This window comes from Erpetoichthys calabaricus, chromosome 5, assembly GCF_900747795.2.
Source record: "Erpetoichthys calabaricus chromosome 5, fErpCal1.3, whole genome shotgun sequence".
NCBI lineage: Eukaryota > Metazoa > Chordata > Cladistia > Polypteriformes > Polypteridae > Erpetoichthys > Erpetoichthys calabaricus.
Window position 1 is genome coordinate 248,918,137 of NC_041398.2, and position 21,673 is coordinate 248,939,809.

Consider the following 21,673-nt stretch of genomic DNA (forward strand, 5'->3'; position numbering starts at 1 on the left):
AAAATGGATGGATGGATGTTTGGACTTTCATTGTGACAACACAATGTATAACTGCCCGTGAGTGAATTTCGTTTCTTTCTCTCTAATAATTAAACTGATTTTTTTCGAATGTTTGTCCCTGTGATTTGTTAATTGTCATAGCAAAAGCTATTCTAACAGGAAACTGTAAACGTTTTAATATGAATGGCATATCAAGATCTCCTTTGGTGTCTCCATTACCTTTCTTGTTGCCTATTAAAATTTAACATGTTCGACCAATTTTGAATACGACTAATCTTTTCTCATTGCATAGCCCATCACTCATATATAAATTACACAATAACATTACGATACGTCCTTTGTAGCTGCAAAAATATAAGGTGTCACGCATGGTAAGACGCATGTCAAAAGAATTCACAGAGTCCAAGAGTTCGTTTTAAAGGTTTTTAGTGAAAGTTAAAAGCGAATGATCCAAACAAGAATAAAAGAAAAAATATTTACACACGTAGAATAAAAGGCAAAAAAAGGGAAAAATGAATCTTCTATAAACTTAGCTTTTCTTGAAAGACTTTAATATTTTTATACTTAAAGGTTCTTAATTTCTTCTTTCCTACTTAAAGGTTCTTAATCTGTACGCTTTACGTACGGCACAACACATAAATTAAGTGCTGTTAAGTGCATATTTACTTCACGCACTCTAAAGGCTCGTAAGCCGGTTGGCACATTGGCAAGTGCCCAGGCACGGTGACGTGCAATCACGGTTAAAAACCGTATGCCTCTACACCTTATACAAGGCAAGGCTGACACTAACTCACTGCAGAATAATGTTTACTCCAAGCTATTAGAAATGGCAAGAACATACCAAAACGATTCTATTCACGGGGGTTATAGGAACCTTCCATAGTTTATGCATTGTCATCTAATAAACATTCATGAATCTTATAGAACAAGGAAAATGGCTCTTACGTCCTTCTTTCTACAGTAATTCGGCCAGTGGAAGACCTGACAGTGTTAACGGTTGTAGATATTCTTCGTGATATTGTAAGTTGATGTTTTCATCTTCTGCACCATCACCACCAACTGTTTCAGCAGAGTCTATTGATAATCATTTAACCAATTTGTCGTGTAACCGATTTTTGCGTTAATTCATTTGACTTCATCGTTTCTCGCTGCTAGGATTGCTCGTGTACTCATTTCTTCTGTTGATAACCCTTCAGGATGAAATTCTGCAATAAGATTTGGACATAATATGTCTTCTTGTACTGGGAACTTAAAGTGAGGAAAACGTAAAAATGTATAAGAGCTGAGAGCGCAGGAAGTGTGTCTGACAAAAGCATTCACACGAATGAGAGGTGAGAGGACCGCAGACCGTGGGCCCTTAAAACCTGAAATGGTGGAGATGAGGGCGGGACTTGACAAAATCTCTGGGAAAAAGTCTCGTCTCAAGATTTTCTTTTATAATAGAGACTTAGTTTTCTAATTTCTATATGTTGTTCCCAAAACACAGAACTTGGGAAATAACAGTTCACTTAATAAGCCCAGGAGTCCAATTAAAAACAGAAGCTGGTTGGAACAAAAACCTGCAGCCACAGGGGGTCCCCAGTTTGAAACCCCTCAATCATTAGGACATTTTCGGATCAGCAGGCCAGAGCTGGTTGAAATTAAGTCCATAAACTAAAAACTTCTCTTTTTCGGCTCCCCTTCTGTTTTTTTTATGCTTGTGAATTTCTACTTCACTCTTTTAGATCTTCGGTTTATGGGTTATAACGTTGCTTCTGGATTAAGTTTACAGGGTTTAGGCCTTGGTATTGGTTGCCCATTGCTGGTTTTTAGGCACACTTTGGATACTCCTTGCTTTTGTTTTTGAATATTTTTTTAAATAGATGTTTAACTATAAAAGAACATTGGTTTTGGTATCATGGTCCAGGGCTTTTCACAGTTTTCCCCCTCCTTCTTCAAGTGTTTCTTTTCAGTATTGGGGACGTTTTGTCAGGTTTACATCAGGGTTCCAATCTGCTTCACGTTTGTCTTCCAGGTCACTTTTGTGGAATTACGATCCCTCCTGCTCTATCATCGAACAGTAGCACAGTGGTGATCCGCTTCTTCAGTGGAAGCGATGGAGTGAAGAAAGGCTTCCGAGGATACTGGACAACAAACCCGCAACCCAAAGCGGTCCAGCCTTGGGATTCAATTTCAATCGGTATGTTTGGGAAACTTACCTGCCGCTTTTTTTTTCCGTCATTGGGGTCAGATTTATAAATTCAAAATTGAAAGTCCAGAATTATGAGAGAAAACTTTATGAGAGAGAGGTTAGGAGCATGCACTGATAGCACGGTGTCGTACCCACCACATGACAAACCACCAGGGTTTGGGACCTGAGTGCAGTGGGTGACACCTCAGCACCACACTGGAAGAGTGGCAGGAGTGCCAATCCTGCCACCAACCGCCAAGTTTTCCCTGTAAATTGGAGGACCTGCTTGCAGGGCTGGGCGCAGATTAACGTCATACCCAGGACAGGGCAGTTGCAAGTTACGGGCCTCGCTCAAGGGGATCAACGGAGTAGGGGTCTCGTCTGACGTTTGTGGGGTTCATACTGGCAATCTTCTGACTGCCAGCGCAGATCTCCTACCCTCAAAGCCACCACACCATCCCATTGACGAGAGATATTTATGGCAGCTCTGCTCCATGAGTGCGCAACATTTATGGAGAAAATAGGAAATGATGACACCCTCGATAAAAAAAGATATGCGGGCAAATCAGCTAAATGACGGATCACCATATGATAATTCACGCCGTCCTTTTTCACTTCTTTAACTTTTTGTGTACAGTAATCCCTCCTCCATCGGGGGTTGCGTTCCAGGACCCCCCGCGAAAGGTGAAAATCCGCGAAGTACAAACCATACGTTTATATGGTTATTTTTATATTGTCATGCTTGGGTCACAGATTTGCGCAGAAACACAGGAGGTTGTAGAGAGACAGGAACTTTATTCAAACACTGCAAACAAACATTTGTCTCTTTTTCAAAAGTTTAAACTGTGCTCCATGACAAGACAGAGATGACAGTTCCGTCTCACAATTAAAAGAATGCAAACATATCTTCCTCTTCAAAGGAGTGCGCATCAGGAGCAGTGACTGTCAGAGAGATAGAGAAAAGCAAACAAATCAATAGGGCTGTTTGGCTTTTAAGTATGCGAAGCACCGCCGGACAAAGCTGTTGAAGGCGGCAGCTCACACCCCCTCCGTCAGGAGCAGACAAAGAGAGAGAGAGAGAGAGAGAAAAACAAACAACCAAAAATCAATACGTGCCCTTCGAGCTTTTAAGTATGCGAAGCACCGTGCAGCATGTCGCTTCACAAAGCAGCTGCACACAGAAGGTAGCAACGTGAAGATAATCTTTCAGCATTTTTAGACGAGCATCCGTATCGTCTAGGTGTGCGAACAGCCCCCCTGCTCACACCCCCTACGTCAGGATCAGAGAAAGTCAGCGCAAGAGAGAGAGAGAGAGAAAAGTAAGTTGGGTAGCTTCTCAGCCACCTGCCAATAGCGTCCCTTGTATGAAATCAACTGGGCAAACCAACTGAGGAAGCATGTACCAGAAATTAAAAGACCCATTGTCCTCAGAAATCCGCGAACCAGCAAAAAATCCGCAATATATATTTAAATATGCTTACATATAAAATCCTCGATAGAGTGAAGCCGCGAAAGGCGAAGCGCGATATAGCGAGGGATTACTGTATATTGGATCATTCTTATAAGACCTATTTTTAATAAAGAACAATCTGTTTTTGTAACTTCTTGTGTGCGCCTCACTCACACTGATTTATCCTCAGTATGACTACTCCAGCGGTTCTCAAACTGTGTGAAGTAACAAAAAAAGGGGGCGCGAATGTTGCCATACAGTGCATCCAGAAAGCATTAACAGTGCATCATCACTTTTTCCACATTTTGTTATGTCACAGCCTTATTCCACAATGGATTAAATTCATTTTTTTCCTCAGAATTCTGCACACAACACCCCATAATGACAACGTGAAAAAAGTTTACTTGAGGTTTTTGCAAATTTTATTAAAAATAAAAACATTGAGAAATCCCATGTACATAAGTATTCACAGCCTTTGCCATGAAGCTCGAAATTGAGCTCAGGTGCCTCCTGTTTCCCCTGATCATCCTTGAGATGTTTCTGCAGCTTCATTGGAGTCCACCTGTGGTAAATTCAGTTGACTGGACCTGATTTGGAAAGGCACACACCTGTCTATAGAAGGTCCCACAGTTGACAGTTCATGTCAGAGCACAAACCAAGCATGAAGTCAAAGGAATTGTCTGTAGACCTCTGAGACAGAATTGTCTCGAGGCACAAATCTGGGGAAGGTTACAAAAAAATTCTGCTGCTTTGAAGGTCCCAATGAGCACAGTGGCCTCCATCATCCGTAAGTGGAAGAAGTTCGAAACCACCAGGACTCTTCCTAGAGCTGGCCGGCCATCTAAACTGAGCGATCGGGGGAGAAGGGCCTTAGTCAGGGAGGTGACCAAGAACCCAATGGTCACTCTGTCAGAGCTCCAGAGGTCCTCTGTGGAGAGAGGAGAACCTTCCAGAAGGACAACCATCTCTGCAGCAATCCACCAATCAGGCCTGTATGGTAGAGTGGCCAGACGGAAGCCACTCCTTAGTAAAAGGCACATGGCAGCCCGCCTGGAGTTTGCCAAAAGGCACCTGAAGGACTCTCAGACCATGAGAAAGAAAATTCTCTGGTCTGATGAGACAAAGATTGAACTCTTTGGTGTGAATGCCAGGCGTCACGTTTGGAGGAAACCTGGCACCATCCCTACAGTGAAGCATGGTGGTGGCAGCATCATGCTGTGGGGACTGGGAGACTAGTCAGGATAAAGGGAAAGATGACTGCAGCAATGTACAGAGACATCCTGGATGAAAACCTGCTCCAGAGCACTCTTGACCTCAGACTGGGGCGACGGTTCATCTTTCAGCAGGACAACGACCCTAAGCACACAGCCAAGATATCAAAGGAGTGGCTTCAGGACAACTCTGTGAATGTCCTTGAGTGGCCCAGCCAGAGCCCAGACTTGAATCCGATTGAACATCTCTGGAGAGATCTTAAAATGGCTGTGCACCGACGCTTCCCATCCAACCTGATGGAGCTTGAGAGGTGCTGCAAAGAGGAATGGGCCAAACTGGCCAAGGATAGGTGTGCCAAGCTTGTGGCATCGTATTCAAAAAGACTTGAGGCTGGAATTGCTGCCAAAGGGGCATCGACAAAGTATTGAGCAAAGGCAGTGAATACTTATGGACATGGGATTTCTCAGGTCTTTTATTTTTAATAAATTTACAAAAATCTCAAGTAAACTTTTTTCACGTTGTCATTATGGGGTGTTGTGTGTAGAATTCTGAGGAAAAAAATGAATTGAATCCATTTTGGAATAAGGCTGTCACATAACAAAATGTGGAAAAAGTGATGTGCTATGAATACTTTGTGGATGCACTGTGTATATATATATATATATATATATATATATATATATATATATATATATATATATATATATATATATATATATATATATATATAATAGAATTTACACAATGACAACCCTCCCTTGCCCCTGTAACATATAACAAACAACAACGAGTAACAACAATGAATGAAATATGGAATGAATGATCGTGAACTTGAGTCCGAGTGTACAACTGTCCTGAATGCGGATGATTGGTCAACAGATGCGAGGTGCGTTTGTATTTCCCGGAATACTTGGAGCAACCTCACTGTGAATCCTTGGCTTGTGATGGATGATGTAATCCGACCCCGGGGTCTCTGGTGATGAGGGAATTGAAGTCAGTCCGGAAAACAAACTGGATACAAAGGCCCGATGTGGTGAACAGCAGGTAAGTTGACGTGTTGTCGTGAAAATGAAAATCTCCTTCTCTCCTCTCCTCTTTCTATCTATCTATCTATCTTCCTGTTCTCTCCCGATTGCTTATATAGTACTGCCGGATGTAATTGATTGATCGTTAACAGGTGTTTTCCATTTTGGGGCTGCGGTCTCTTTCCATCATCCGTCCCCCTTGAATTTACTGAGGGACGACATTTACTGACGCACACAAACAGCAAACGGGACGATGGCACCAAAACGCACTCAGTACAAACATTGAACAACACTATTACTATGTAGCCCCGCTACACATTCAGTTGATTGTATCGATTAGGAAAGCAGACGTCTGTCTGATGGGGGTCCCACACTTGAGGAAAAACCAAACCATGTGGTCAAAGGAATTGCCTGTGGAGCTCAGAGTCTGGATAACCGTATGTACTCGCGTCGAAGTCTGGTCTTGAAACCCGAAAAATCGATCATAAAATCAGACCCCGACTTATACGCCCGTTCAAAAATGTGACACTTAAATTTTTATTTTTGACATGTTTTTGCGTCCTCAGATCTCACTTCAGTTTCTCAGACGCATCAAGTTTTGTTGCAGCAGCGCCATTACCAATTTCTTTCGCCATTTCAACGATGTTTAATTTAAAACCAGCTTCATATTTCCTTCTGATCGAACACTTCATCGTAGATAAGGGATGCTCTTACGATAAAGGTGTATGAGGGTGTGAGATACAAAAAACACAAAACAGTACAAACGTCGCTTTGGAATATTTCGGGTATCACCATGTGGTCACGTAGGCACAATACATAGGAATAGAAAGGGCCATGTGCTCCGTGGTTACTCTCTCAGGTGGGTGCTGGCATATCATAATCTCTTAGACCAATAGCGTGAGTTTTCCGCATTCAACTTATATGACCGACATTATAAAATACTGGAAATTATACATTAAAATCAAGTCCTGACTTATCCACGCGAGAACTTAAACACGAGTATATATGGTATGCCAAGGTGCAGATCTGGAAGGGGTGAATTCTGGGTAGGAGAAAATGATGTCATCAGGGTTGGTCGGAAGTGATGTCAACAGTGGGTGGACCGATGGTGATGTCATTGAGGTGCCCCGGAACAAGAGGAGCGAGGAGAGCGCCTGACGAATAACACTATATGAGCCTGCAAAGTGTCCCCCAAGCGCACGTGTGTGACAATGTATAGAATAAAAATTAAGCTACCAATAGAAAAACTATTTCAATTTCAAATTTTATTAAAAAGAAAAAAAAATCCTTACGAAAAGGTAAAAACATTTCACCCCAAAAAAATTAAATAAACCATGTGTCTGTAACACATCCGAGATTGCTGATTTAAAACAAACCTGCTGTGTGGTTTACTACTGATTTTTGGCTACAGTTACGTTTAGTGTTTTCGGCTTTGATGACTTGGTAATTCCAGGCCATGAGCTCAGGTCCATTTCATCTTCTGGACATTCTACTTAGCGAAATAGGAGAGGAAGGTGCACCTCGCGTCAAAGCAGGACGTTCTGCCGTATCTCCTTTATCAGGCTTGTCTCTCATCTGGTTTTATGTCCTACTCACCCACATGAGGTCACATCTAATGTCTTCACTTTCCACGGTTTGACAGGGTGAGACGACTGTCCACATTGTCTTCAGGAAGCTCCTCTTGCTCCTAATGACCATCAGGACCGAGCCTCAGTGCTGTTACATGGTTTTCTTTTTGTTTTTCTGCAGACTGGCCAAAGGACTGTGGCATCCCTCATGTCTCTCCCTACACCTCAGCTTTGAAGATTGTGAATGGTGAAAAGGCCATCCCAAACTCCTGGCCCTGGCAGGCCTCACTGCAGGTGAGACGGAGCCCAGCATGCCATTAATTCGTCGAATTCCTTGAATGAATTAAGCATACTGGTGACTTCATACAACAAAAATTCTTTTACTGTGGTCACCTGGGTCCACAATAAGGGGTCTCAATAAGGTCCGTATTGTCCCATGTAGAATGCAGTGAAATTTTGATTTTTGTACTTTGGCTTCTGATTTGCACTTCACTCCCATTTCAGGTGGGTTGGCATCACAAAGTGAAAATAAAGCATAAAATGAGGGAATGGCTCGGTGGACCAGGGTTCAACTCTCAGCCCAGTCTACCTTTCTATGCCATCATAAGACTCCTCTCACAGCCAAAAAGATGCCCATATTAAGTTCACTGGCATGAGTGACTGGTCATGTGAAGGACCTTGAACTGGCACCCAGTCTGGGCTTGTGTGAATGAGTGTGAACTCCCCATTAGTGGACGAGCCTTCAGGACTGAAGCCAGAGTGCACTTCTTTAGGCAAAGGAGTTGTGGGAATCGGGGACCAACATGGAGAATCCAGGACATCATGGAGTTGAAGGAGACCCCTTGAGGATCCTGATGAGGTGTGGGGACAGCTTAGCTATGAGCTAAACAAACAAGTGACAAATGGACTGAGTGGTCTCCTTTCATTTTTTTAAGCTTCTGATGTTTTTACGGCACTGGTCACCAGTCCCAGTTTGCTTTAAACAATTACCTCTAGTTACTGGGAAGGCCTTCAGCTTCCCATAACCCAGTAATGGAAAAAGTAGCTTGAGAAAAGGAATGGAGGACTCAAGGATGGATGAATAAAATAAAGGATGTGCTTAGTAAAGCACTTCGTTAAGAAAGGAGCTGTACGAAATCAACATAGTGTCACGACACAAAAGTTGGGGGACCACCCCACTTAATGCCACATTCCAAACGAAGGAAATAAAACAAACATTCACAAAATAGAAATAACAGGCACACAGATTGCCCGGGTAGCCCACTTGACCGCTCTATCTTTAATGCTCTCTAGAGCAGGGGTCCCCAACTCTGGTCCTGGAGGGCCGCAGTGGCTGCAGGTTTTCATTCTAACCTGTTTCTTAATTGGTGACTGGTTTTTGCTGCTAATGAACTCCTTTTCACTTCATTTTAATTGACTTGTTTTTTTTTAAGATTTGTTCCCCTGACTTCATTTCTTTCCTAAACAGAAAGGAAATGTGAAGTGAGTGGGCCAACAGAAGACCACCTAAGTCAGGGCCTCAAACTCCAACCAGTTGCTTCATTAGGTGTCGATTTTTGTTGTTAATTAAACTCGTTCTTTAATTCCATGACTTGTTGCTGCTCTCATCGTACAATAGGCAGAGTGGTGGCTCTGAGGCTAGGGATCTGCACTGGCAATCAGAAGGTTGCCGGTTCGAATCTCGCAAAATGCCATAAGGGACTCTGCTCTGTTGGGCCCTTAACCTGCAATCGCTGAGCGCTTTGAGTAGTGAGAAAAACGCTATATAAATGCAAAGAATTATTAGCAGACATGTCCGAAATTGTGGATTTTCTCTTTTCTAAAATGTTAAAACGTTTTGGGGTCTTGAGCAGATCAGCATTCCTGAGACCCTCATCTTTCTTTATTTTCAGAAATTGTATGATGGACACCAGGTGTTTTGGTTCATTTTGTATGTCGTTATTGTTTGGCTGCTAATTAAGGGGACTGAGTCTTCAAACACTCCACCTGTTACACCATTCATTCCTGTTTTGGGGTCTTCTCATTGTTGCCCCTCTAGTGCACCAAAGCAGCTGAAACTGATTAACAAGCCCCTCTGCTCCTTAACTGCCCACAAGTGTCATTGACTTGATGCCCTACTCTCATTAAAAGGTGTTCCTTTAATTTTTTTGAGCAGTTTATATGCATAGAAATATAAATATAAGTAAACCATACACCCCAAACGCATTCCCCAGTCCCTTTTGGATCGTACTCTTTGGCTTTGGATCCAACCAGCCTGGGTTTTTCACTGTTGAATCCAGCGCACTGGTGAAATATAACGCTGGCACCTTTCTCCTCTACTGCATAAAAGAGCGTACTCACCAACTTGGAGGCAAGTCTTATCCTGGATGCCGAAGTCCGCCTCACCCGGGTGTGATGGCGTTAACGTCCCTCACATGGAAGACACAAGCATCTCTACATATCAAAGGCAAAGCCCTCACTGACTCATCACTAATTCTACAATTTCCATATAGGTGGGAAGCTGAAATTTGCTCAATGCTCATTCCTTGCAGTGTACTTACAAAAGTTAGGTATGTTTCATGTCCTATTGCAACACCCAAGGTGGGGAAACGGGTGTACCCCCTAAACTGTATATATAGATAGGGGAAACCCCTCCGGGCGGCACGGTGGCACAGTGGTACCGCTGCTGCCTCACAGTTAGGAGACCCGGGTTCACTTCCCGGGTCCTCCCTGCGTGGAGTTTGCATGTTCTCCCCGTGTCTGCGTGAGTTTCCTCCCACAGTCCAAAGACATGCAGGTTAGGTGGATTGGCGATTCTAAATTGGCCCTAGTGTGTGCTTGGTGTGTGTCCTGCGGTGGGTTGGCACCCTGCCCAGGATTGGTTCCCTGCCTCGTGCCCTGTGTTGGCTGGGATTGGCTCCAGCAGACCCCCGTGACCCTGTGTTCGGATTCAGCAGGTTGGAAAATGGATGGATGGATGAAACCCCTCCTCACTATTTCTGCGACTTCCAAAATACGCAGGAAGCCCAAATTTCCCATGCTCATCCTTTACGCTGTACTTAAAAACATTAAGTATGTTTCATTTTGCGCAGTGCCCCGAACTTTCCAAAATAACGTCTTCTTTTTTGGCAGTTCTCACCATTATGCCATAAGGAACTTTTGGAACTGACGTCTCCATTTGACGGTTTCATTCCTTATTTCCGTTAACAGAGGATTTATTTCACGGCAGAGGCGCACAACGGCCGCCCCCGGTCCCCCTTCCTTTTTCCGCGCACCTACCACGTGGTTGGCTCCCTGCCTGTATACATTAGCGACATCCCGCGCTCTTGTGCCTCCTCACTCGCTTCCTTACTGCCCTCAGCTGTTCGTCGTGCTCACTGCTCCCACCACTTCAAGCCTCTTATTGTTGGCCTTGCTTCACGTCTCCTTCCGCGTGACTGTTGCCTTTTCATTTGCTCCACCGCTTCAAGGCTGACATTATTGGGCTTCCTTACTTGCTCACATACGTCTTCCTGGTGCTGACTTCTGCTTTTCTTTCCCTGCTCCACCACTTCTTGCCTATCTTCATATTTTGTTTCTCAACGGGTGCAAGTTTACCCCGTATGACGTCTATTCTGGTGATCACCGTCGATCACAATTTCACTAACCCGTACCCAGTGGTTTCCATGCCCCGGTGGAAGGACTGCTCATTGTTCTTTCAGGCTACCTCTAAACCTCACCCATGCTGATTCCCCCATGTGTGAAATATCCAAGCAGAGCACCATGGCGCAAGTGCTGCACGATTGTAAGCTCATTGTATGGGATGAATACACTACGGCACACAGAGCAGGTGTCGAGGCTTTAGACAGGACCCTACAAGACATCAGAAACACGACACAAATGATGGGAGGCTTGACAGCCTTGCTGGCTGGAGACATCCAGCAGACCTTACCAGTTGTCCCAAGAGGAACACGCGCTGATGAAGTTAAAGCATGTCTGAAGTCTTCATATCTATGGCCTAAGACCAACGTTCTTACCTTAAGAATAAACATGAGGGTTAACTTGAACTGCGACAAAAAAGCCAGAGAGTTCACTGCTCTCCTCATCAAAATAGGTTATGGCAATTTAAATGAACAGAACTGTAAAATCAAAGTTCTTAATAATCTCTGTCTCCTGGTGAATACCTCACAAACCCTTATTGAAAATATTTACCCCAAACTACGAAATCTGCACAAAAAGGATGTCTCAAGGTTGAGGGAGAGAGCTATTCTAACACCAAAAAATGACATGACTTCACATATAAACACCATTTTACTTCACCAACTAACTTCTGAAACAAAAACATACAGTCATATGAAAAAGTTTGGAAGCCCCTCTTAATTCTTTGGATTTTTGTTTCTCATTGGCTGAACTTCCTTTTAATATCTGACATGCCTTATGGACACAGTAGGATTTCAGCAGTGACATTAAGTTTATTGGATTAACAGAAAATATGCAATATGCATCATAACAAAATTAGACAGGTGCATAATTGTGGGCACCCCAACAGAGATATGACATCAATACTTAGTTGAGCCTCCTTTTGTCCTCTAGACGCTGTCCTCCTATAGCCTCTGATGAGTGTCTGATTCTGGATGGAGGTATTGTTGACCATTCTTCATACCAAATCTCTCCAGTTCAGTTCAATTTGATGGACGGCCTGCTTCAAATCATCCCATAGATTTTATGATATGCAAGTCAGGAGACTGTGACGGCCATTCCAGAACATTGTACTTCTCCCTCTGCATGAATGCCTTTGTAGATTTCCAACTGTGTTTTGGGTCATTGTCTTGTTGGAATATCCAACCCCTGCGTAACTTCAACTTTGTGACTGATGCTTGAACATTATCCTGATTGTTGATATTGGGTTGAATTCATGCGACCCTCGACTTTAACAAGGAACCCCAGTCCCTGAACTGGCCACACAGCCCCACAGCATGATGGGACCTCCACCAAATGTGACAGTAGGTAGCAGGTGTTTGTCTTGGAATGCGGTGTTCTTCTTTCGCCATGCAAAGCGCTTTTTTGTTCTGACCAAATAACTCAATTTTTGTCTCATCAGTCCAAAGCACTTTGTTCCAAAATGAATCTGACTTGTCTAAATGAGCATTGGCACACAACAAGCGACTCTGTTTGTGGCGTGAGTGCAGAAAGGGCTTCTTTCACATCACCCTTCCATACAGATGTTCTTTGTGCAAATTACGCTGAATTGTAGAACGATGTACAGATACACCATCTGCAGCCAGATGTTCTTGCAGGTCTTTGGAGGTGATCTGTGGGGTTGTCTGTCACCATTCTCACAATCCTGCTCATATGCCACTCCTGTATTTTTCTTGGCCTGCCAGACCTGCTGGGTTTAACAGCAACTGTGCCTGTGGCCTTCCATTTCCTGATTCCATTCCTTACAGTTGAAACTGACAGTTTAAACCTCTGAGATGGCTTTTTGTAGTCTTCCCCTAAACCAGGAAACTCAACAATCTTTGTTTTCAGATCTTTGGAGAGTTGCTTTGAGGATCCCATGCTGTCACTCTTCAGAGGAGAGTCAAAGGGAAGGAAGCACAACTTGTAATTGACCACCTTAAATACCTTTATATCTCATGATGGACACACCTGTCTATGAAGTTCAAGGCTTAACGAGCTCATCAACCAATCAGCATTGAGCAGTGACAGGCATTCAAAGCAGCACAATGACAAGGGGACCCACATTTGTGCACAGCCAGTTTTTCACATTTGATTTGATTTCATACAACTAAATACTGCGTCACTAAAAATCTTTGTTTGGAAAACACCGCAGTACTCGGATGATAGATAGATAGATAGATACTTTATTAATTCCAAGGGGAAATTCACATACTCCAGCAGCAGCATACTGATAAAGAAAATATTAAATTAAAGAGTGATAACAATGCAGGTATACTGACAGACAATAACTTTGTATAATGTTAACGTTTACCCCCCCGGGTGGAATTGAAGAGTCACATAGTGTGGTGGAGGAACGATCTCCTCAGTCTGTCAGTGGAGCAGGACGGTGACAGCAGTCTGTTGCTGAAGCTGCTCCTCTGTCTGGAGATGATCCTGTTCAGTAGATGCCGTGGATTCTCCATGATTGACAGGATTCTGCTCAGCGCCCGTCGCTCTGCCACAGATGTCAAACTGTCCAGCTCCGTGCCCACAACAGAGCCTGCCTTCCTCACCAGTTTGTCCAGGTGTGAGGCGTCCCTCTTCTTTATGCTGCCTCCCCAGCACACCACCGCGTAGAAGAGGGCGCTTGCCTCTATTTCCTAGGAAATGAAAGACATACCACCGTTATCTTTTTTGTTGAAAGGAGAGTCAATTATTATGCAGGCTGAGTGGGGTTCCCAAACTTTTTCTTATGACTGTATAAGTCTGTCGACTCTGTTGTAGAACTAGAGGGCACAGTGCACTATCCGGTGGAGTTTCTTCACACTCTTAATCCTCTGGGCAGGCCTCCACATACTCTACTTCAGAAGGTCAGCATACTAGTTATGTTACTACGAAACGTACAACCACCAAAACTTTGTAACGGCACCAGGCTTGAGATTACATCTGTGCACAAGAACAACAACAACAACATTTATTTATATAGCACATTTTCATACAAAAAGTAGCTCAAAGTGCTTTACATAATGAAGAGAAGAAAAATAAAAGACAAAATAAGAAATTAAAATAAGACAACATTAGTTAACATAGAAAGGAGTAAGGTCCGATGGCCAGGGTGGACAGAAAAAACAAAAAAAAACTCCAGAAGGCTGGAGAAAAAAATAAAATCTGTAGGGGTTCCAGGCCACGAGACCACTCAGTCCCCTCTGGGCATTCTACCTCATATAAATTAAATAGTCCTCTTTGTAGTTCGGGCTTTTCATGGAGTCACTTGATGCTGATGGTCATACAGACTTCTGGCTTTTAATCCATCCATCATTGTTGGAACATCATGGTGCTTTGAGTAGATGGTGGTGGTGCATGCCACCACCAACAGGACACCGGAAAAGGAAACCGAAGAGAGAGTAGGAGTTAGTACAGATTTTGAATGAATAGTTATTATAATGAATTGGATATACAGAGTATCAGGATTAAATTACAGTGAAGTTATGAGAAGGCCATGTTAAAGTAATGTGTTTTCAGTTGTTTTTTAAAGTGCTCCACTGTATTAGCCTGGTGAATTCCTACTGGCAGCGTATTCCAGATTTTAGGTGCATAACAGCAGAAGGCCGCCTCACCACGAGACAACTGTCTTCACTGGACCTGGCTCAGGGGGAGACTGGATTTATTCCTCACATCCCTCTCATACCCTCTGAGCCCCCATTCCAATTTCCAGTAAGGGTCTGCTTCACTATGACAATAGATAAGTCACAGGGCCAAACTCTAATAACGGTCACCATTGACTTGACACAAAATGGCTTCTCATGTGGCCAACTGCACATTGCATGCTCAAGAGTAAGCTCAGCAGACAGCCTGAGGGCAGAACTGCAAACGTCATTTACAAAGAGATCCTTACATCCTAAAAATGTGCATTTCTCATACACAACATTTACAATCCTAAATTAAACTCTTTACAATCATCACATTCACTCTCAATACTAACATAAGTCTACGACAATTACATTGACAATCATGTTACGTTATTTTGAAAATGTCTCCTTTTCTTTTTACTTCTTTAACACACTACTTCTCCGCTACGAAGTGCGGGTATTTTGCTAGTCACAAATAAAAGGCAGCGTTACGCACCCCGATGTCCTCCACTGGTCAGCCAGCACTCGTTTTTTGCGTGCGCCCCATCCGATCTACGTACAGAGTTTTCGTGCCTTTCAGATCACTCCCTTTATAATCCTCTCTTTTTCAAAATGCACACCTCCTTTTCTTTTTTGAAGACGGTCCCTCATCTTACGACACACACACCAGTGCGTTTATGCCAGGACCCACAGGTGTGGTTTGGCCCCATACTCCCCTTAACATACTTGATACCAAGGATATACTGTATATTCCAAAAGGAACAAGGGGGCAGAAACAGACACGGCACATACGATATGTAACAACCATTAAAATGGAAGCCACTCTTGAGTAAACGTTATATGGTAGCCCACTTGGACTCTCAGAGCTGAGGGAGAAGATTCTCTGGTCTGATGAGATACAAATTGAACTGTTTGGGCAGAACTCTGTCTGACCAGGACCAGACGCTGATCATCACCTGCTTAATACCATCGTTACTATGAAGTATGGTGGTGGCAGCATCATGCAATGGTGATGCAGGGACAGGCAGACTGGTCAGAATTGAGGGAAGGAAGAATGCCGCCAAATAGAGAGAGGTCCTTGAAGAAACACCTACTCCAGAGTGCATGTGTGCCACCGTTAAGGTGAATTAGGCATTCGTCTAAGGTGCCGATCATAAGGGGGGGACCCAACCACACAGATTAGCTACCGAACAGTCAGCTGGCTAACTAAAAAGCTTGGCCTAGGGGTACAAAATAACCGGCACTGCACGCCAGCACACACTAGGGTGACAGTTCACCTTTCAGCACAGCAATGACCAAGACAACACTGGAGTGACTTCTGGACATGTCTCTGAGAGCCCTGGAGTGGCCCAGCCAAAGCCCGGACTTCAATCTCGTAAAATATATGTGGAGAGACCAGAAGATGGCAGTTTACAAATGCATCCTATTGAGTCTAGCAGAGCTTGAGAGGATCTGTCAGAAAGAATGAGATAAACTGCCGAAATCCAGCTGTGCAAAGCTTCTAGAGACTTACCCAAATGTGCTCGATGCTGGAGTTTCTGCCAAAGGGGCTTCTACAAAGTACTGAATTAAAGGACTGAACACTTCTATGAGGGAGAGACTTCAGCTTTTGATTTTTAATGAATCAGCAGACCTTTCTGGTCTTTTCACTTTGTTGTTATGGCTTATTGAGTATAGACTGATGGGAAAAACGTACAAATTTCTCCTTTCAAATGAAATCTGCAACACAATAGAATGTCCAAAAAGTGAAAGGGGGCTGAAGATTTTCTGAATCCATCTTACAAACCCTCTGGATCCAATTCACGAACCAGGAGGACAGAGGCCTCACCAGGGAGTATCGGGCAGAAGGTGAGAGCCAACCCTGGATTGGGCACCAGTCCATTACATGGCCCACAGTTCCAGTACAGAATCACCAATCAACCCAAAATGCACGTCTTTGGTATGTGGTATGAAAAGCGGAGTACCCAGGGAAGACCTGCACATACAGTGAGGCTGAGGGGCTTCAAGCCTTGAGATTCTCAGACCAAATCCCACTACTGACACCATGTGACCACCAGCCTGTGCGCCAATTATAAAAAATCAAAACAAATGTAACCAATTGTATCTCTCAACTGTTGCCTTGGATACAAGTGCCAGGTAAGTAATAATAACATGGGCAGAACATGCAAACTCCACTCCGAGCATGGAATTTGAACCCAGGATATTAGATCCATGCCACCCTAGTGAAAATATGAATGAAGGAAGGCTTTTGAGACCCTCAAAAATACCATATGAAATAAATCCTCCTGGTTGTTCTGCCTTTAGAAGTGCTTGGTGTGAAAGGCGCTATATTAATAATCCTTTTATGTACACTCACGTGTCATGCTTTACCATAATGCTCATTATGAGTGACGTCTTATTAAATGCAGCTTAGCCCACTTTCCTTTGTCTTTCCTTCCCTCCAGATCCGTCTTTTGCCTATTTTCCCTGTCCAGCACTCCTGCGGCGGCTCCCTCATTCATGAAGAATGGCTTCTCACAGCTGCCCACTGCTTTGCCCAGTAAGGCGCCTTTGATTTCAATTTTAGTCATACAACTTGGCAGATGTGTGCTCACCAAGTTTAACTGCACATGTTTCTGTTTAAAGGATGCCAAACACCAAATTGTGGCGAGTCTGTCTGGGGAAGCACAACATGACAGCTCTGGAGCCCACCGAGCAGTGTGTGGGCATTGATGCGATCATTCGTCACGAGAATTTCCTCTATCCTGACTTCAAGGACATGGCCAACGACATCGCTCTGGTTCATTTCAGCTCAAAAGTGAACATGACTCAAGAAATCAGTCCCATCTGTCTGCCAAGTGCCACAGCATCTCTGCAAGAAGGCGAAATGTGTTACGCAACCGGCTGGGGTGATGAAAAAGGTGAGCAGCTGAGCGAAGCCACTGGGGAGGGGCAGGTGCTGTCACTTTGAGCGAGGTTTCAGGGCAGTGCTGTGTCACCAGGTGGCATTTGAAGGAGCATGCAGCCTTTACCAAGTGGGGGCACTGGCACAGTGTGTGAGCAGTGGTGGTGTTATTGGCGTGAAGATTCTGGGGGGAGGCCACCAGACCTGAGAGGAATACCATGTCATGCTGATCAGTCTGCCATTAAAGGAGCTCATGAAGAGGGGGTGCGTTGTGTGAATAGGAAAGTCCTTATAGAGCAGCACTCACAAGACACGCTCCTCCATTGGCTGGGTATACGGCTGCCAGTGAAGGATCCTGCTTTGGATTGGCTCATGCAAGTGGGGAAAGGGAGCACAGATGGAGTTGTCTCTGAGCCCAGTGTGAGGTGGAGCCGGCTGGTATGTAGTGACCTGGATTTTTGTATATTTTATGTTTTATCGTTGTTTTTGATGAGTGGATTCATACGCTGGGTCTTTCGATGTGATTCTACTCTGTGCACTTTGTGGGTGGAGCCCCAGGAGGTGGGAGCACCCTGATGTCACTGTTGCTGGCTCCTCCCTCTTCCTAAATCTGAAGGCTTAAACGAGAGACCCAGCCAGTGGATCACTGAGAGTGTCGTGTCTCAGCCAGGGTTCCTCCCTCCAATTCACGTTTTATGTCTGTTTTTGATTCTTTTATTTATGGTAATGTTACTTGGGTTGATGTGCATTATTCTTTGTTTTTGGTTTTGTTTATGTATGTAAGCTGATTGTGTCATGTTCTGTGCATTTCGTGGGTGGACCCTCAAGAGGCGCAGCCACCTGCCAACCACCACCAGGAACTGTTCTGCACCCTTTAAATCCGGAGGGTCTCCCACAATCCCAGGCAGTTCATTGTGAATGCTCTCCGGAATCGCTATACTTGTGCCTTTAGTACTTTTTTGGAATGTCGACCTTCGTAAATGCATTTCTGAATTGCTGTTTTGGAACTTTGTTTTCATTTGATTACCTCGGTATTTTCAGACAATTCTTTGGCTTCTTGTGCTGTACAGCGCTTTATTGTTGTTGAGGAGCATTTCGTGAAATACCATATATACTCGCGTATAAGTCGGGTCTTGAAACCCGAAAAATTGATCATAAAATCAGATCCCGACTTATATGCCCGTTCAAAAATACGACACTTGAATTTTTTTTCCCCCATCTTCTTCTTCCTGCAATCTCGCACCAGTTTCTCAGACACATCAGAGTTTGTTGCAGTAGCGCAGTTGCCGATTTTTTTCACCACTTCAATAACTTTAAATTTAAAACCAGCTTCATATTTTCTTCTGATTGAACACTCCATCGTAGATAAGGGATGCTCTTACGATAAAAGGGTATGAGGGTGTGAGCTACAAAAAACACAAATCAGTGCAAACGTCGCTTTGGAATAGTTTGGGTATCACGGTGTGGTCATGTAAGCACAATATACAGAAAGAAAAGGCCATGTGCTCTGTTGTTACTCTCTCAGGTAGGCATTAGCATATCATAATCTCTTTGACCAATAGCGTGTGTTTTCCGTATTCGACTTATACGACCGACATGATAAAATATCGGAAATTATACGATAAAATCAAGTCCTGATTTATCCATGGGAGAACTTAAACGTGAGTATATACGGTAAACCTTTTCATTTTATAAAGATTCCATGCTTGTACTTATTATCACCCAGGGTTTGACGGTGACATCCCCCTCTAGTGGGCATTAGTGGAATTGTTTGGGATTACATGCTTAGGAACTTAAGTGCTTTGGGACTCTTAAGTTCATGGCAGAGAGTTGTTTGTTGGAATTTTGCAAGTTTGGCTGTTTTGCTTGATTCCGTCTGGGTTTGTTGACTACTTGTTTCTGTTTAAGGATTGTGATTTTGGATTCGTTTTTTTGGGACATGTTTGCTAATGCTGTGTTCCATTTCAACTGCAAAGTCGAAATTTCCAAATTCTCACTGGGAAGCTTCAGCAGAAATTACACCCACAAGTCGGATTTCCTATGCAGAAAGTCAGGAGAGTCTGACTTCAAACCCTGACTTCAAAATGCAAGATGGCTGCACCGTGGATCAACAGACATGAAAGCCATAGGATTATCCTGTTTATTAGCACTTCTGTCTATGTGTTTCTCATCACATCAGTCATACACACAGTACCGACCAGCTCCTATCGGCACACACGTTACTACGATGTCTGGATACACAAACTACGCTGTAATGCATTGTCAAGTAGTTGTCTGTATTCTAAAACAGCAAACACAACAAATGTTTTTCTGAACATTTTACTGGAACACGATCAACTTGGGGGCAGCACGGTGGCGCAGTGGGTAGAGCTGCTGCCTCGCAGTTGGGAGACCTGGGTTCGCTTCCCGGGTCCTCCCTGCGTGGAGTTTGCATGTTCTCCCCGTGTCTGCATGGGTTTCCTCCCACAGTCCAAAGACATGCAGGTTAGGTGGACTGGCAATTCTAAATTGGCCCTATTGTGTGTGCTTGGTGTGTGGGTGTGTTTGTGTGTGTCCTGCGGTGGGTTGGCACCCTGCCCAGGATTGGTTCCTGCCTTGTGCCCTGTGTTGGCTGGGATTGGCTCCAGCAGACCCCCGTGACCCTGTGTTCAGATTCAGCGGGTTGGAAAATGGATGAATGGATGGACGATCAACTTGGGTGTGACGTCATTTAAGGTAAATAGGAATACAGCACTTTTGGGTAATCTGTTGCTTCTTTTTGCTCTTTTGAGCATTTTGTAACATTGTAGTGTTGCCACATATGCCGTTTTCACATTTTGTTTGGTTTGGTTTTTTCAAACTCTGGTGTGATTTTTCTGAAAGTCCAGTTTGTTTAGGTAGATGGAAACATGGCTGGTGCTCTCTGGTGCAGACCAAAACAACCGTACAGAGACCTTTTGGAAAGAGTGGTCTTGGGGAGGAACCAAGCAAACCCTGGAGCAGTTCACATGATGTCTGAGTGTAAGCTGGCCTGGGACCGATTTAACTACGTGAAATACTGTGCATTATGGGATGTTTGTTCTGAGAGTGTTGATGGAGAAGTATAGAGAAGGTCAGAAGGAGTTGCATTGCGTCTTGGTGGACCTGGAGAAAGCATATGACAGGGTGAGGAGAGAGGAGCCGTGGTATTGTATGAGGAAGTCGGAAGTGGCAGAGAAGTACGTAAGAGTGGCACAGGATATGTACGGGGGAGTGTGACCGTGGTGAGGTCTGCGGTAGAAGTGACGGAGGTCGGATTACATCAGGGATTGGCTCTGAGCCCTTTCTTATTTGCAATGGTGATGGACAGGTTGACAGATGAGATTAGACAGGAGTCCCCGTGGACTGTGATGTCTGCTGATGACATTGTGATCTGTAGTGAGAGTAGGGAGCAGGTTGAGGAGATCCTGGAGATATGCTCTAGAGAGGAGAGGAATGAAGGACAGTAGGACCAAGACAAAATACATGTGTGCGAATGAGTGGGAGGTCAGAGGAATGGTGAGGATGCAGGGAGTAGAGTTGGCGAAGGTGGATGAGTTTAAATACTTGGGATCAACAGTACAGAGTAATGGGGATTGTGGAAGAGAAGTGAAGAAGAGAGTGCAGGCAGAGTGGAGTGGGTGGAGAAGAGTGTCAGGAGTGATTTGTGACAGACAGGGAAGGTCTACAGGACAGTAGTGAGACCAGCTATGTTATATGGGTTGGAGACGGTGGCACTTACCAGAAAGCAGGAGACAGAGCTGGAGGTGACAGAGTTAAAGATGTTAAGATTTGCATTGGGTGTGACGAGGATGGACAGGATTAGAAATGAGGACATTAGAGGGTCAGCTCAGGTGGGATGGTTGGGAGACAAAGTCAGAGAGGCGAGATTGTGTTGGTTTGGACATGCAGAGGAGAGATGATGGGTGTATTGGGAGAAGGGTGCTAAGGATAGAGCTGCCAGGGAAGAGGAGAAGAGGAAGGACTAAGAGAAGGTTTATGGATGTGGTGAGAGAGGACATGCAGGTGATGGGTGTGACAGAACAAGATGACGAGGACAGGAAGAGATGGAAAAAGATGATCCACTGTGGTGAAACCTAAGAGGAGCAGCGGAAAGAAG

General features: G+C 44.2%; 1 protein-coding gene across 1 annotated transcript in view; it reads left to right on the forward strand.

Annotated features, from left to right (window-relative positions):
* Positions 1-21,673, forward strand: part of zgc:154142 (uncharacterized protein LOC555481 homolog) — a 130,896-nt gene that overhangs the window by 98,520 nt on the left and 10,703 nt on the right. The window contains exons 20-23 of the mRNA XM_051928107.1: positions 2,015-2,179; positions 7,607-7,719; positions 17,117-17,211; positions 17,298-17,572. Coding sequence (XP_051784067.1) covers positions 2,015-2,179; positions 7,607-7,719; positions 17,117-17,211; positions 17,298-17,572 — 648 coding nt within the window. The remainder of the gene's footprint in view (positions 1-2,014; positions 2,180-7,606; positions 7,720-17,116; positions 17,212-17,297; positions 17,573-21,673) is intronic.